The sequence below is a fragment of the Colius striatus genome, chromosome 2 (assembly GCF_028858725.1).
Source record: "Colius striatus isolate bColStr4 chromosome 2, bColStr4.1.hap1, whole genome shotgun sequence".
NCBI lineage: Eukaryota > Metazoa > Chordata > Aves > Coliiformes > Coliidae > Colius > Colius striatus.
Genome location: NC_084760.1, coordinates 60,672,976 through 60,691,376, shown reverse-complemented (window position 1 = coordinate 60,691,376; position 18,401 = coordinate 60,672,976). Strand labels below are relative to the sequence as shown.

At 37.3% G+C, this 18,401-nt stretch overlaps 1 protein-coding gene across 3 annotated transcripts in view; it reads right to left on the bottom strand.

The window, feature by feature from the left end:
* EYA4 (EYA transcriptional coactivator and phosphatase 4) overlaps positions 1–15,603 on the bottom strand; it is a 49,024-nt gene extending 33,421 nt beyond the window's left edge. The window contains exons 1-4 of one of the 3 annotated variants that reach the window (XM_061990720.1): positions 15,479–15,603; positions 14,240–14,308; positions 9,151–9,243; positions 1,105–1,171 (exon numbers count right to left, since the gene is read on the bottom strand). In XM_061990720.1, coding sequence (XP_061846704.1) covers positions 1,105–1,171; positions 9,151–9,243; positions 14,240–14,308; positions 15,479–15,599 — 350 coding nt within the window. In that variant the 5' untranslated portion in view covers positions 15,600–15,603. Of the gene's footprint in view, positions 1–492; positions 496–1,104; positions 1,172–9,150; positions 9,244–14,239; positions 14,309–15,478 lie in introns of all 3 variants that reach the window. The other 2 variants (XM_010197021.2, XM_010197022.2) reach the window with 2 other exon arrangements.
* Positions 15,604–18,401: the final 2,798 nt, after the last annotated feature.

The following is an 18,401-nucleotide window of genomic DNA, read 5'->3' as shown; positions in this document are numbered from 1 at the left end:
AGATTCTAACTTTTTTTTTCTTTCTAATTAATTCATTACAGTTGGCAGCAGTTACTATCAGAAAAGGATTACTCATTAATTTAGATGCCAATGAATTATAACAGTAGATTAAAAATTCTATTAAACCTTGTAATGTATTTGGCCAGAAGTATATGATAGAGTTTGCCAAAACCTGTTTTAAGTGGAATGAGGGCTCTTAGTTCAGGCACCTAATTTCTGTATCAATAAATATTGGCTACCATGCTATGAATGCAAATCTGTTAAAGAAATGTGAAAAAGCCTAATCAGCTATGGTTTCTCTGTATCTAAATCACATAGGTAGTTGTATCAAATACATAGACACAAAGAGAAGGCATACTGTAATCAAGCATCTTCGTGCACAGCACTGATCATCCGACAAGTAAACTAATAGACTGCCAAAAGCAGCAGCCTCATTAATATTTTCAGTGCTTATTCCTAAAGCTCCTGGATTCATGTGATTGCCCAAGAGACTTGCTCTCCTCAAAAGAAAAAAAAAACAGAAAAAAAGTGAAAGACATTTTCTACTCCTAACAATATCCATTGACTTAAAAAAATAAATTCAAAATGAGATTAAAACCTAATCTCATTTATTTGATTTTTAAATCTTATGATACAGGAGGAGAGGGTGGCTCATGACAGTGGAATGCATGGAAGCGCTTGGCAATGCTGGCACTGGGAGGTTCTGTGACAGGGTTACCCCTCAGGACACATCTTGTACATGCAACTGTGATTTCTAAAAATAAACTGCCTTCTTTAAAGTATGTCTGCACATATTGCCAGCACTGTTAAGATGCTGATGTCTGAGAACGCAATAGTCCAATGTTTTCCTTCTGTTGTTTGTGAATATTCAGGAGTGTTTCTTGTGCAGAGCAGGATCTTACTCTTTGCAGCCATGTGAGGAAAAAAAGTTGGAGTCAGTACTGAGAGCTGGAGTCAGCTCTAATGGAGTCAGTACTGAGGCTTAAGTATTTTCTTTTCTCTCTGTTTCTTCTGCTGATGAAAACTTGTTTGCAACAAACCACAGAAATGCTTGCAGCCAAGGTCAATTCCCTATAAAGGACTAGAAGAGGTGCAGACACTAACTTGGAGGGATATATCTGTGGAGAGTACTGGTGCGCTGATCTTGGGCTGTAGCCACTACTTGTTATTACTGCAAAACAGAAAACAAGAGTACAGCAGTTAGATACATCATTACACTAATACAGCCAAACAGTTTGAATACTAATGCTGCAACATTAGCAGAGAAGCTTACGAAAAAGAACAGCTTTTCAACAAATTAGATGTCACCTGGACTGCAATAACATAATTTAAAAAAAAAAACCAAAACCCTAGTCATTCCTCATTGTACAAAACTCTTTAGTTGGAATGGTCGTGTCATGCTTTTTCAGTTTGACTGACATGTTTCTGAGTATATTACAGAGGCATATATTTCATATCTGTGATCACACCATAGATCTTTCAAATTTGGAAGTTGTATTAAAATTGGTAGCTAAAAAGAATCTTGTGATTTAACATATGGTATTGTCGGGGACTGAAATAACATGTACATACTTCTAAAGACTCACATTAAGAAGTTTAACTTTAATATGGAGCAAGAAAATACATTTTACATGGGTGTGGTTAATTTTTTTGTCAGTGATGGAAGATATCAGGTTGACCACCAGAAAATGAACAGCGTTCCTTACCAAGGGGGGGCTGATTACAATGTAGCCACTAACAACAATATTTTCATTTCAAAAGTAAGCATAAATGATTCTTTCCAGTAGTCATCAAAATTGTGTATCTCTATACTACTCATAGCTGCATTCTTCCAAGAAAGCTAACAGAACAGTAGTCATATCCCATTAAAATTTAATTCAGAAGCAGTGCTCACACTGGATTAATTCCAAGTGTTTGGAAGTTTCTCTTTCCTTTAGCCATCTGTCTTGACTAAGACAGATGTATTCCAAATATATGTACTCTAAAGTGTTGAACCAATCCCTTCAGAGCAAATCCATACTGGGCAAACATACAGAGTGTCTTTATTAGGCCATCTGCTGTTCATTCACTTTTCAAAAGATTAAAGTAGTACACAAAGAAGCACTGGAACTTCTTTAGTCTAATCAATCATAGTTGTACTTCAAAGTGTACCCTCTTCCTGAGTTGTCCGTAATGGTAGTAGAAATGAACTTTCAGAATTATACAAGTGACAAATAGGTTTAGGTTCCTAATTTCCTATATTTCTACATTGAGGTCTAATTAATGTCTTTGAGATCTATTGCTTTGACCATATACAGAACTTCATAGTTTTAAAGCTAGTTTAAATGCGTTTGGAAGGTGTAGGACTTAAAAGGAAAATACAGTAGAAGAAAAACAACTAGCTTTGTTTTAAAATGTGTAGTTGAGTACGGCTTGAAAATAAAGAAGAATTGGATAAAAATTTCTGGAACACGTGCCCCTAGATTTCATCAAAGAGTTGCTGATTGAAAAGATATTGAGAGTTTACCTGTGACAGAAATCTCCTTAATTTAATTTTGTGTGGATACCCACTAGGTGTGTACATAGTTCTTCCCAGAGTTAAACAAACCTATAGCTGTATATATCAACATATGCAGACCCCAGGACTCTAAAGGATGCTTTCTGTTATCTAAGGCTTGAAGAATAATTAGTCTTCCCTGTTGTATCCCTATGACCTTTCTAAAGACAAGCTATAGCCAACAGTGTGACCTTGGTGATTCTCAGGGCAAGGAACTTTCATGATACATTATTGGCTTATTGGATCTTTTTTGTCTGTCCTGCTCCATTTTTTGTCTGATAATTTGCTGAATGATAGCTCACTTGATTAATTAGCTTGGTTACAGCACATTTATCATTCCACCATATCTGATGTAAACTACAAAAAATTATTAACTGCTCATTTAAGTAACTTCAGTTATCAAAACCTAATGTTTTCCAGCAAAAATGGTCCTGTCTGCTTTTTTATTCTTTCTGCATATACCTGGTCTTATAAATTCAGGAAAGAAAAAAAAAATTCTTTTGGAATGTATCTGATTTTTAAAATTTCCTTTTTTGTTTGTTTTTTAAAAACTTCCCTAATGACACTACCAGTTGTAGGGAAGTGAGAGAAAAAGAAGGAAGTGCCCCATATCTTTCAAAATAAAAAGTCTGTTCCTTTCACTTTTTCTCTGGTAGCTTGTCCCATCAATTTCTGCAATACATTTTAAACTGAGATGTCTGAGAAATACAGGATGCAAGACCTACTTTAAGAGTACATTACGACAGTAGGGCCTTTGGACTATGCCTGTATCTCATAGATCAGACTGGTAATTATAAGGCTTATCAAACTTAACTTTTACTGCTCGATAGCTTCCTAACCCCACTTCTGAGGACTGTTGGCAACAGAGGAGATGACAGGGGTAGGTTGTTATGGTTTCTATGACTGCATCACTTTATATAGCCATTTATATGAATGGGGCTAAACACTCTTATGTTTCTCAAATTGAAAATAAAATCGAAACTACTTCTTATCTGAAAAAACTCAATATTACCATGACTTCACTACTTGAATTTACCAGAAGAATGCTCTTCAGGACAGGTATAAGTCTCACTATAGCACTGAGAGGATATTGCAGTCCCCACTAATGTTGATTCAGAGGGGAGAAGAAGCTCACAGACAGCTCTTATCAGTTACCCTGTAAGCTCCACTGGCCAAGGCGACTGTGGAGAGTTTAAACGACCATAAAGGGCTCTGATAGCATGTGTTGGGTTCAGTATAACACAGGCTAGTATTTTGTATTTTTTCATTACACATCTGGAAAATTCTTTGCAAAGAGGTCAGGTTAAAAGGATCTCATTCAAATAACAATTCACAATATCTACACAGAAAGGGCCTAAATTCAGTGGTATTGCCTAGCTTCAGAAATTGCTTTCTATATCCTTTACGTGTGTAATAAATACTAAGTAAGAAGGATGACGAGAACTTCAAATGTCTCTCTGTTAAAACTATAAACAGTTCTGAAACTAATTCAGTATGTAAGCAATATAAACACAAGAATGTATGCACTCGCAGTACTGCAACTGCAGCATATTTACAGAGTACGAAAATGTTTAGTTCAAGACTGCTCAGCTCTCCATGTCCTGTGAATGCTCACCCCAATGGGATGCTGCTGCATGACCACAAAGCTTCAAATTGAGTATGCTGACACTAATTACCAACTGTCATTCTTCAAAAGGCTACCAAGATGATTAGGTGACTGACCATCTCTCTTATGAAGAAAGGCTGCAAGACCTGGGGCTGTTTAGGCTGGAGAAGACTGAGAGGGGACCTTAACAATGCTTATAAATATCTAAAGGATAGGTATTTAGAGGCCAGGTGTCTAGAGGATAGGGCAAATCTTTTTCTCTGTAGCACCAAGTGACAGGACAAGGAGTAGTTCTGTTTAAACACAAGGAAAAACTTCTTCCCTGTGAAAACTTCTTTCCTCCCTTGGCAGCCCTGGCACAGGCTGCCAAGGGAGAGTGTGGAGTCTCTCTCTGGAGGCTTTCAAAACCCACCTGGACATTGTTCTGTGCAACCCAATTGAGGTGAACCTGCCTTAGCAGGGGATTGGATTAGATGATCTCTAGAGGTCCTTTCCAACCCCTACCATTCTGTAATTTTGTGATTGGAAAGAAAAAGAGAAGGAAGAAGGGTGTGCAATGTGGCTCTCCACCCTGCTAAGAGGCACAGTTTCTCCCATGGCCAGCTCTGCAGGAAAGAGCAACTGGAGCCTGAGTATGAGCTGCAACATATGAGCAGAAGCTTGCCCAAAGGCCCAGGCAAGGCCACTGTGGCAATTGTCACTCTAAATTCAAGAGATCTATATGCTTTATTTTTCAACTTTTCAATCACAGAATCACAGATTCTCAAGGGTTGGAAAGCACGTCGAAAAATCATCCAGTCCAACCCCCTGGCCAGAGCAGGACCACCTAGAGTAGGTCACACAGGAATTTGTCCAGGTGGATTTTGAATGCTTCCAGAGAAGGAGACTCAACAACCTATCTGGGCAGCCTGTTCCAGTGCTCTGTCATCCTCACAGTGAAGAAATTCTTCCTTGTATTTCTTTGGAACCTCTTATATTCCAGCACCATTACCCCTCATCCTATCATTGGACATCATTGAGAACAGCCTGGCTCCATCCTCCTGACACTTGCCCTTTATGTATTTATGTATGTCTCTCCTTCTCCAAGCTAAAGAGCCCCAGCTCCCTCAGCTTTTCATCGTAAGGGAGATGCTTCACTCCCTTCAACATCTTGGTGGCCCTGTGCTGAACTCTCTCCAGCAGCTCCCTGTCCTTCTTGAACCAAGGGGCCCAGAATTGGACACAATATTCCAGATGTGGTCTCATGAGGGCAGAATAGAGGGGGAGGAGAACCTCTCTTGACCTACTAACCACAGCCCTTCTAATACACCCCAGGATGCCATTGGCCTTTTTGGCCACAAGGGCACATTGCTGGCTTATGCTCATCCTCCTGTCCACCAGGACCCCCAGGTCCCTTTCCCCTACACTACTCTCTAACAGTTCATTGCCCACCTTGTACTGGTACAGGGGGCTGTTCCTTCCCAGATGCAAGACTCTACACTTGCTCTTGCTGAATTTCATTAGATTTCTCCCTGCCCAACCCTCCAGCCTATTCAGATCTCATTGAATGGCAGCACAGCCTTCTGGTGTGTCAGCCACTCCCCCCAGTTTAGTATCATTAGCAAACCTGCTGACAGTGCCCTCTGTTCCCTCATCAAGGTCACTAATGAATATATTAAACAGTACTGGTCCCAGCATCGACCCCTGAGGGACTCCATGCCACAGACCTCCAACTAGACCCTGTCCCATTGATCACCACTCTCTATCTTCTTCCCTTCAACTAGTTAACAATCCACCTCACTACCTGATCATCCAGCTCACACTTTCTCAGTTTTGCCGTGAGGATATTGTGGGAGACAGTGTCAAATGCTTTACTGAAATCCAGATAAACCACATCCACTGCACTAACACCATCTATCCACCTGGTTATATCTTCATAAAAGGCTATCAGGTTGGTGAAATATGACTTTCCTTTGGTAAAACCATGTTGACTGCAGCTAATGACCCTCTTGTTCTTTAAATGCCTGGAGATAGCACCCAGGATAAGTCGTTCCATCACCTTTCCAGGGATGGAGGTAAGACTGATCAGTCTGTAGTTACCAGGTTCCTCCTTCTTATCCTTTTCGAAGACTGGAGTGACATTTACTTTCCTCCAGTCCTCAGGCATCTCTCCTGTTCTCCAGGACTTACTAAAGATGATGGAGAGGGTTCTAGCAATGACTTCTGCCAGCCCTCTCAGCACCTGTGGGTGCATCCCATCAGAGCCCATGGATTTATGCACTTCCAGACTGCTCAAATGATCCTTAACTCAGTCCTCATCAACCAAATAAACTCCTCCTTTAACTTGACTTCTTCTGGAGTCTGGGGCTCCTAAGGACAGTCTCTAGCAGTATAGACAGAGGCAAAGAAGGCATTCAGTAACTGCCTTCTCTGTATCCTCTGTCACCAGGACACCTGCCTCATTCAGCAGTGGACCTACATTGCCTTTAGTGTCAGTTTTATCTGCAATGTATTTGAAGAAGCCCTTCTTCTTGTCCTTGACCTCCCTTGCAAAGCACAACTCCAATGAGGCTTTAGCTTTCCTGGTTGCCTTCCTACATCTTCTAACAACTGTCTTATATTTGTCCTATTTGATCTATAGATTCTCTTCTTCCACTTGTGTGTGACAAGTTTCCCGGGGCAAACCCTAAACAGTTTCCCTGTTTAACCATGTGGGTCTCCCGGCTCTCTTTCTTGATTTCCTAACCAAAAATTGGTGTTCATCACAGTTACTTGTGAAGCCTAATCATTCTCTCCTGCCCTACACAGTCTGTTGCACCATCACTTTCTGTGTTACAACTGGTCATTACAGACAAGGCTGGCTACTTTACACTCCACACGGCTTGTTTAGGCTTTTGCTCAGCTCCAGGATGTCAGGGGTTTTTGACTGCCCTTGGAGCACAGAAATCAATTTTAGTAGGCAGAAGATTTGAAAGGATGATTTCTGCATGGCAAACTCTTAAACACATGTCAGCACCAGGAATTCTCTTTTCACTCATGTTTAATTTTGGAAAATACTTAACAACAAACATAAATCTTCCCCTACTCAACAAAGGATGCTTCAGCCCTTCTGACCTACGACTGTAGAGTAGGGTACACCCCGATGGTGGCCTGTAAGTCTAGGCACCCTCATGAAAAGAGCTCACAGGTTTTCTGGAAGTTGTAGGAAAGTACTAGCATTATCACTTTGCCATAGTTGGGAATAACACACGTATATTACTGATTATTAGCAAAAACCAAACTATTTAGTGTTGGGCTTTGTTATGCATTGTTTTCAGTTGCAGCTGGTTTGTCTGAAATAGCATCTTTCTATTAGTCAGTAATTCTTGTTTTTGTAAACCTATTAAACTTCCAGAATAACCAGTTAGGTTAAAATGTCAGAGTAATACCTTTTTTTTTTTTAATGAGTTTTTATTGTTCTTTAGCACTTTTCCCACTAAACTGAACCAACCAAATTGTCTAATTTGCAAGTACCAGTAAAAGGCAAGTGTGAAGATAATGGATTTACTCTTTATGAAAGGCTCAGTGTATCATCAAGGCAGTTATGCATCTTGCTCTGATGATGAAGACTGCATATCACCTAGAAAGGCAGATTACTCATTTCCCAGTGTAAATGACTATACATTTAATACTTGAGTTTGTGGCCATAACTGAGAATCAGATTCATATTTCTGTTGAGTATGCAGGTGGCTAACAGACAAAAATGATTTTTTTAGAGGCAACAAATGTTTCCAAATCTCCAGAGTGTAGAAATCTCAACGCTTCTTTTGAAGTCAGTAGAACCTAACAGCTGAGTGGCACCAGGGGAAATCAAACTGTTACTTAGCTATCTAAACCTCAACTGGAAGTTGCAATTTTTGGTACCCCTTCAATGAAATGTTGCCTTAGCCGTGTTTTACATATGGAATCCAACTCCAACTCTGCCTTAAATACATGCAGAAGCTGATAAAATTTCTACAACGACAAAGTCAAATATATGGTTGGACACATTATAATCTGCAACCATTGCTAGTAAAATTTTAGAATAGAGTAACATCAATGAAAAGGTAAAGCTAATTTTCAATCAAAACTATTAATTTTTAAATGAACTTTTTAGACTTTAAGATGATAGAGTTCATTTCAATATAATCATGAGGACAATGTTTTCACTTTTTCTAATCAGAAATAGCATATGCTTGCTTTATATCTAACAAAATACTTTCTTCAGGCACTGAATTTGTTATGAATACTTCTCTGAATAATCAGCTTCAAAGTATATTTGCATTTATTGATGTCTAAAAAAGTTCCAGAAATACACACTCCATTTTTAAAGCATTTTCATTAAATGGAAACATGGTGATTTCCAAATACTATTTTCAGATGTATAATATTTTCCCCCTCTGTCCTTGTTAATATTAACAGGATTAGAAAGCAGATTTTCTGTACTTTTCCACAGTTCATTGCCTTTTAACAATTTTAGGAGTCTACTTAAAAATTGCCATTTGTCTGAATTTTTTAAGAAGTAACTGAAACTTTAAAGTAAACTACAGGATTCATTTTCACAGAAAGAAAGCAGCTTATGTCAATCTTGTCAGTGTTTAAATTAACACAATGCTCATAAGAATAAAAAGATTAGCATTGAAATACAACCCTTAAGGCTTTAAATTTTACAATTTAGAATGGCTGTTAAAATTACAATCCATTTTTTCTTCCTGAGATCATACAAGACTGATACTGAGAAAAAATTCAGTGCAATGATAACATTCTTCCATTAAGATTTTTACATACATTAATTGTCTCAGGCATCGTTAAAGTTTCTTTAAGATCACAGCTCATGGAAACTGCAGATTTTCATACAGTAAAGCTTTAAATTTGTATTCTTCTTATTATTTAATATTATACTCTATAGTACATTTTAAAAGACTGCTTCCAGGCAGTGAAACATTAGTGAAGGTCATTAAATGCTATATTAATGTGCATTTAACAATATGTGATCGTATTATGGCTTTACCTGACCCAGTAAAAGTGTCAAGCGATCCATCTCCAGTTGTTGTTGTTGTTTCACTGCTGTTCATGGGTTCTGTTTTCACTGCAAGAAGAGACACTACATAGAAGAATAAGTAGACATGAGATTTGACTTCTAAATTTACACTGGAATCCTCACGTCAATCTCACTAGCAGTAGTCCACCTAGAACAAGCATGCAATGCAAAAGCCTCGACTTTCACTCTACTACTGTATTGAGACAATCTACACTTGCTCTGTCTGGAACAGTCATGCATCTACATAGCTTTTTATCTGTGCATTCGTCTATCTATTGGTTTTAGCAATTGGAGCATATTCTGGAGAAATTTCAGCCTAAATCTAATTGATTCTAACAATTCCCTAAGAGTAGCAGAGAGGAAGGAAACATTAGCTGTCAAGGGATGTAGCACATAACAAAAATAGTTTTGCTTGACAAGTGAAACAATAATAATATGGTTTCATGCTCATATAGAAGCAAATTACTTTCACAGTGCCAGCATTCTGCTTTTCCCCTTCCCCTTTTACAGAGTCTGTGGGAGGCTTTTTGAGCTATATCACCAGCAAGCAATTCTCCATAAATGAAGAGGGCTTTTTCCCCCCACCCAAAAAAACCCAAAAGCAGAAGAATTAGAACAGGATACAAACAGCAGCCACAACAAATCAGCTTCTACCTCAAAGGTTATTGAACATTTGAGTCCACTCTGAACTCAAATTACTTCTTACAGATTATCATGCACTCTTACCATCCAAGCTACATCTGAAAGCATCACATATCTGGATTTTATTGTTTAACATGTTACCTGAAGAAACCGTCTGGCATGGACTTTTTTAATGGAGTTTGGGAACCACCCTTCGAATTAATGTGGTAAGAAACAGCAGTACAGAATACACTGCAGCTTTTATTCTATATTTGACTGGCAAACGTAGAAACCCACAACTTAATATCACAATTGCTTTTGGAAAGGTCAGTTAGGAGTGTGTGTGAGCATTTGTCACATATGTATTAGCAACTTGCTTATAGATACTGTGTGACTGGTCATTGCCAGGTGGCATAGAGCAAAGTGGTAATGAGGACTTGCATGGGCCACTACTTTGGTCATACATCAGCTATCAAAATTTCAAGGATACAGCCTAGGAATTGTCAGGCTGTCCGAGTTCCCCACATAAGGTCTAATATATGTCAACAAAAGGTATTTTCTACCAGCTAGTTTCCTGATGCCTCTGAGGGATGTCAACTAAGCCGACAAAAACTCTCATCTGTCAACATCAGTGCATCCACGTTAGATTTGAGTTCATCATCCGTCTTACATTCTGCAGAGGAAAAGGTAATGGCTGAGCCTAAATAAAGGATTTGGTTTTCTCATGGGAAAAATGTGCTGAACAACACCAACAGAATCATGCTGCTATTCCTCCCTGTGTCTTTGAGTATGAAAAGGAGCTCACTGGGAATTGCATAGCTACCAGTACAGCTGCCAGTGATTGTCCCTGTGTGAGCTATCCCTCCTACAATATCACACCCAGTTTCTAGTCACACTGCTTAGTGGATCATACTTCAACAAGTCATATGGAATGCTGCAGATGTCCACAACTGCACAGGTGACGGATGCTGAATTCAAAGGGATGTCTGTTTAGATCAAACAGGAAACACTTGAGAAATTGGGATGTATTTGTCTCTGTCACAGGGAGAGTGCCCTGTAGTGTCAACAATGCCCCAGTGCTAATCAAATCAAATACCACCTTCTTATATTATAATGTTGTTGTAACAATAGTTATACAGTTCTCCCTATTTATCATGTGAGATTAAAAAAATGTTTGAATGTGTGCTTTTTAAATGCAAATTTTTCATTACTGTTTCTCTTTAATACAACTGCCACACCCATATATCCATCCTACAAGTAGCAGGATATTAATTTAATATGAAATCATCAGGGAAGAATTTTAGCCACAATTTTTCAAGCTGTTATGTACTCTCTGTCATTTTGCTGGCAATTACCTTTGCATTTAAAAAAAAAAAAAAAGTTGTGACAAAAATTACACAAAATGAACAAAGAAATGCATAAGAGTAAAAGCTTAATTTTTTCTTTTATCATAAAATAATTGTTTCCACTGAACCTCAGGCACCGGTCATGTGAAACGTACTGTTGCCTGAAGCATGAGAAGTAACTAAATTATTTTGTTTTCTGATTGCTGTACACAGATGTCTGCATGTACTTCAACAGGACAATGAAAATCATACCAAGTTGGAAAGATCTATATTTTCCCCTCTGAAGATCTTTGGTCATATTTTACTTTATAAGATGCATGGCTTTTCTCTGCATTGCATATACATTTACCTACATGAAAAAACCTACTTTTTAGTACTTTACTCTCTTTCTGTTCGAGAAGTCTGCTATTGACCATACCAAGCTGCAAATCTATGTTCAGTAGAACATGTTCAGTGTTCAGTGTTTTTCATCTGGAAAAACACTCCAGTATGTGCCTAACAGTTTTATTTAAGGAAAACTTCAGAAGAAAAACTGAAATGTTTACTTTAGAATTGTGTCTAGTTCTGGTTAATGCCAGCTGTAGTGCACTTCCATTAGTACCAACAGTCACCATCTTTTCCTCTCCCTTGTCAAGTAGAAAAGGATCTAAACCAAAAGAAACTCTCATGTACTTAACTTGAGGAAAAACATCATATTGGCACAGTGTTTTGTTGAAAAACACATGTGGAATGCATTTTTATATATGCTTGATTTTAAACAGTTCTACTTTGTTCCATTCAGATTTTATCACAGTAAGGAATTCACCAAGGTATTTGCTCAGTGTAGCTAGACATCTAGACTATTACCTTTCTTTCTTTATGTTGCATGTGATTAAACCAATAGAAGAAAAAGCACAAAGCTAATTAAAAAAAAAACTCAAAACCAAAACAAAATTCTAATATCAGATAAAAAACCTAAGAACATTTAAAGCTGAAATCAAAATAAAAGCTGTCACCAATTAAAACCACAGATTCATCACTATTTTCCACATGTGAGATAAAGCGTGGTTCTGATACTACATTGGCAACAGCTCTAGACATAATGCAAAGACTAAAAGTTTGAAAAAATATCTTGGATGATTAAAGACTGTACATTTAATATTCTATTTTTGAAGTGAAGATTAGTTGGTGAGTCTTTTTAACATATTGAAAGAGTAAAAATAAAATGAAAAGCAATCTCTAGCTGTAAATGTATTTGAGTGTTGCTAACAGTGAAGACTGCACATGCTAACAGATCAGAGGTACCACAATCGACGGTGGCTGCAGCACATGATGTACAAGGACACACAGCAAGAACAGACAAACTGGGTTTGCTCTCTTCTAGGAAGAGAAGGCTGAGGGGAGAGCTAATTGCTGCCTGCAGCTAATAGGAAGATGCAAAGATGACAGAAAAGAAAAAGCTCTTCTCAAAAGATCCCCTTTGAAACGATAATAAACACAAGTTTCAGCAAGGGAAAAAGTCAACTGCAAGATGAAAATTCTTTGCCATGAGAGTAGTCTGGCCCTGATACAGGTGCCCAGAGATGCTATGATACCTTCAGCATGGAGATATTCAACATTCAACTAGACACTGCCTTGAGCAGCACAATCTAACATCAAAGTTGTCCCATTCCAAACAAGTATTCTAAGATTAACTCAGAACATAGCTCCCAATAGGCAACAGCTTCTACAGTATAAGTTCTTTACTTGATGAAAAGACACTGCAGAACAACATGACTACTACACTGCCAACCTCTTTTCTTCCTAAAGAATCTCTCTACATAAAGGACTGAAAATGAAGAGTTTTATGGGCAAGACATACTACTATGATGCATGAAGCAGGACAAGAAGTACAATAGCTATTAGAGTGAACAGGTCTGACTAAAAGTTCTCGAGTGAGAATAAATCACATAACTTGTCATAGAATGATTCTCCTTTCTTTTAGAAAGCCTTAAGAGTTTTCAAAGGAATATACTCAACTAGAAACATAGATGTAAATGTTCTACTGCCTAAGGAAAGTCAGATTTAAAGCACTTTCACATTACATTTCCTTGCTACTGATAATTAGTACTTAAATTGTTAACTCCCATGTTTATCTGAATATGCTGAACATGTTAACTAAGGTGACAAGAGTAAGCTAGCTCAGCCTGTCTTTAAACTTAATTTGTGTAAATGAGCAAGAGCATTCACATGGAATCAGTTATTCTAGTGCAAACGATCTTTTGTGCTCAAGTCTGGACTCCTTTTTTTGGTAAATTCTCTCTGGATATATGTCTTACAAATGGCAACTAATTCTGAGGTTTTCTTAAAAGGAAACTTTTTGTCATCTTCCTCACTTTAGTCCAAACCTGTGCATCTTAAGCACCTGTGTAATAGCTTGTAGAGTGTCACGATGATGCATGTTTTCACCTATGATTTATTCCATAAGTACTGCTACAGTGTCACATACATAATTATTATTAGTCATTATAACTCATAACAAGTCATAATACAGGAGAAAAAATTAATAAATGAAAAGAACAGCTTGAAAAATGTGGCCAAATGTTTGTAAAGTGGCAAATTACTTGTATTAGAACACTAGACATAAGCTTTAATTAATAATATAAGTAGTAAGAGAAGGAGCAACAATGATGTCAATCTTGATTTATGCTCAAATAATCATGCGATTTTGTACCTAAAAATAAAAGGAAAACAAATAGGCATTCTGTGGAAAACCCATTGGTGTGACTTCCAGGATGCTGACTACTAGCAATTACCATCAATGGTGATCACCACAGGGATCTAACAGTTTCTCAGAGCATGTAGAATGTTAAGCTAATTTTAATTGTGTTTAATTCTCCTTGCTCAACATTCAAAATATGGTAAGATAACTACTTCTTGCAACTTCCCACCAGTTTTCTGGCTGCGGGAAAGGCCTCTGAGAAGAGGTGCAAAAAAAAAGGGAGGTGTGTAGGGAAATCCCATGAAAATGCTCAAACCTCTTTAACAAAAGAATAGAGCAAAACAGGAAAAGTCACACAGCAGTCACAGAGACACACCACCACACACATGCACTGTACCAGGGTCTCTCATACTTGTTGCAGAAGAGGGAGTACTGCAACTCAGCAACCAGTCTGCAGTATTTAAAACAGTCATGTTGTCTCCTGAGAACAGGAATGGTAGAACAGTTCATTCTCCCAGTGTCTGTTCAGTGTACTTGAATAGTCTTCAAGGCAAGGAAGTGATCTTGCCCTTTGAACCAAGTATTTTAATGGCATTGTATTGTTTTTATGAGTGTTATTTCAAATCGTTTATTTATGCAAGGATAATACAGAGGCATCTAGTTATTAGTATTCTATAATGGCATGTTTGAAGTTTCCCCTTCTCTTTATGTTAGAATAGATTCTATTTAAAAATACAGGTTGAACCTTAATGGCTCAGACTTTCTCTGCTGTTTGCTGCTCTCTTACCCTCACAGTGATTTTTTCTTGACAGGTTTTTTTTAAAAAGAGGAATAAGTGAATAAAACCCCTTACATTGTGGCCAGAAAGAACAAACTAAAATAAAAAAGAAGTTCTTGGTGCCAACTGTTAAAATAGACAGCACTGGATAAACACCAAAAAAGAAGGCCAAAACTCTAGCTTGACCTTCATCCACAATGTCACTCTCATGGACACTAATGGGCACAGGACTCTGTCCCAGAATGTGGTACCCTGCCTCTCACTGATCCAGTTCAGCTATGGCAGAACCTGTTATCTGAAAGCATCAGAACACTTACGTTGTAGCTGCATGGCAGTACTGTCCCTACAGTAATAAATGCTGCAGTAATAAGCCATTATTTTTTAAGAACTTCTAAAAATCTTTTCATTAAAAACTTTCATTACCTGCCAAGAAATGAAATTAGTATGTTCATAAAGAAAAAAAAAATTACCTCAGCTTAATTTTGATGCACTTCTTCAGACAGTCATTTTAAATTGATCTAAATGTGTGTAGCTCAGGGCATAAGAGCAAATTAGTACTCAACAATGAAGTATGATGCAGAAAATGCATCTATTTCTAGGTACCAACAAGTATAACCCAACTTATCACACTTTGTTCCAATTAACAATTCCAAGATTTTTGTTGTTTCACCTTTGCACAGTTCTGCCTCCTTCTTCAAGTGGTAGGAAAAAAAGTGCTGCTGGAATTAGTAGATTTACACTGACAGACATTTTTTTCTAATTCTGGCTGTGTTTATAAATGAGTTTATGCTCATCCTTGTAGTTATGTTAAAAAATTCATATGATTAAAATCTAGCCAAAATTTTCCATGTGCCAGCAGTGTCTTAAACTTACCTCCCGTTCCATTTGTTGTTACTGATGTACTACTGAGATTAGGTTTATCCAGTTTGGAACTACCTGCTGCATCACTACTTCCAACAAGATTATGAGGACTGGCTAGATCTTGCATTTCCATAGACCTATCAAAGAAGAAGGTGACAGTGTTTAAAAGCATTGTGATATTATGTACAACCATCTGCTTTTTCACAGAATCACAAAATTCTACAATAATATTTTTGACACGGAGAACTGTAATGCAGCCATATTAACAAATCAATAGAGGTTTCTTTAAAGTCTTCTTTGCTTTTAACCAAACTTAGGTGAGTAGCTAATGATTTCATGTGAACAGTAACAATGACAATATTTTTCACTTTTCCTTTGGGTATTATGAAGTAAATTTCACAGGTTTACGAAACTGCTCAAAGAGCCTGTAAAAGACATGCATGAGGGAGTGCATAAATATGGATGGACAGATGGAGGGATAACTGGATAAATCACACATATAGATATTTCTTAGAAAACACAGAAATTAAGTGAAAAGTCAGTCATTACCAAAAAAAGTCAGAAGAGTAACTTCTGCCTCACATTATCTGTACTCCAACCAGCAGCAGTCACTGCATCCCCACTAAATCATAGGAACAAGTCATATTGGTGAATGAACAGAACTTTCACATTCATCTGGAAGATTCTTCACTCTTACAAATGCATGTATTCTTACTAGTTCATGATGCTTTTTTGTTTCTTCTGAATCCTTTCTGGCAAACATGTAAAGTTTCAAGTCAATTTGGAATGCAATGGATTTCAGTTTCAGTTATACTAGTGGACTGTGGATGGCTTTCTTTCACTGACAACAGATCTGCTTTTCTCAGACAAAGCAGACAAAGAGCATTTCTTGTTAGACTGGTAATTGCAATCCAATTTGCAGTGTGTGCTCGCCTATTCCTTGTTTAATTTATAAATTAATTACATGGTTTTTTTCCCTGGAGAAACATTTTGTTATGTATAAGCAAAGTTGCCAGCCCATCTGCAACAGGAGAAATATTTATGATATGTATACTAAAAAAGCCAACAGAAAGATTGTCTTACAGAGCTGTAAAAACCCAGTTACAGTGTAAAAGACTAGAATGGCTAGGAAACAGATGAATAGTCGGGATAGTTCAGTAAGGATAACTGCTCCTGTATGTTCATATTCTGACCAGGAAAATCAAAGGGAAATTGTTAAGGAAATACACAGCATCTTAAGTATTTATTCCAAGTTTCACTTTGAAATTGCCAATCTTCTGTGCTCTTTACATCCTCCTGAGTGAAAAAAAGCTCCAAAACTCAAAATCCTACCATCTTTCCAAATAGATGTCTGCTGTTTGAATGTGTTTTTCCCTTCAAGATACGGAAAAGAGAAAAAAAAACCCCACAGAATAAAAAAGCCTCCCATTTTGTGCTCCTAATTTCATTGATGTCCTGGATACTTTAGCTTGCCTCTCACTGCATTCATTTAACCTGAGACACAGCTTCAGAGCTTTCACATCTTGAATATGTTACAGGAAATGCAGGAAATACTACATCTCAACTGGGAAAATGCATCAAGGCCTTACCCAAAGGAACATGATGCAAAATCTCATTTACTCCAGTAAATGATGAAATCAAACCTGAGATGTATTGATACTCCACTGGCAGGGCAGCCTCCTCAGCAGTAGTCTGGATGAGCAGCAGCAAAGTAATATTGCAGGAGGCCATGCTTCAGCAGGTAAGAATTTTATAGCCATATTCAAGGAAATGCAAAGGCATAAACCAAGATTTGGACTGCCTCGACCTGGATTTTTTCATCTAATTGTATATACATTTCTACACATCTGTCAGCAGTGCATTATATTTATTGTCTACTGGAAATGTGATCAGTGTTGGATGAAATAAAATGAATTAAAGCAGTTTACTGGTCCATCAGGTTTTGTTTAGTAGTTTTTGTACAAGGAGAGCAGCTAAAGGTTAAAAAAAGTCTGTGACTTTCCAACTTGTATTTATTTAAGTGAGCAGGAGAATGCTTCACAAAATAAACAATGTGTGTTTCATTGCATATACAGTGTAATACTCTCCACGTGTTCACTTAGCAGTTTAAGTGTCACGATTTCCTGTTCAAGTATGATCAACCCACAGATACCTAACAGGCTATTTTAGCTTACAAAGCTCACATGTGCTTTTCCCTTGTTTAACATGAAATTTACAATAATTTCTTTACAGCCAGGGATATAACATGGCCATGGATGCAAACGCTTCAGCAATTTTTCAAAATAAACAAAATCATTGATGTACCTAGCTAGTGCACTTAAGAAGTATCCATCTTAAGAATTTCTCATTCAAATGAACAAAATTTGCTTAACCAAATCTGATTTTCTTAATCAGAAAACCAAGTCCACTGATTTTCATTTGCTCAGCAAAGAACATAAACAATCAAACTTTGTAAAAGGCGTATATTTAGTTCTATACCAGGGTGAAACCTTTCATGCAGAAAAACATTTTATTTGCCTTACATTTGTTTTCTACAGCAAATGGTATCCTGATCCACAAGTATATTAATTTAATTAACTAATACTACTTCAAAAGTAGTGCATTTAAAAATAGACTTTTTCTCTGCATGAGTAAAAGACATTTTGCATTTATTTGTAGTCTATTAAGGATAAAAGGATATCCAAACAATAAAAAGTTCCAAAAAACCATGTGTATACATTATTCTTATCCTAGGTGCACTATCCTGTGTGAACAAGTAAGAGGATTATTTTAATACATCCCTATGTGATTTATTTATTAAAGTGCATGTATTACTTTCTGTGTAACATGCCATTCAGTTCACCTTTCTGGACACATTTAGTTTACTTTTAGTCTAAAAAAAAATCTCAGGAAGATGTAACAGACTTCTTAAAATCTTACAGCTTCAGTGAATGGA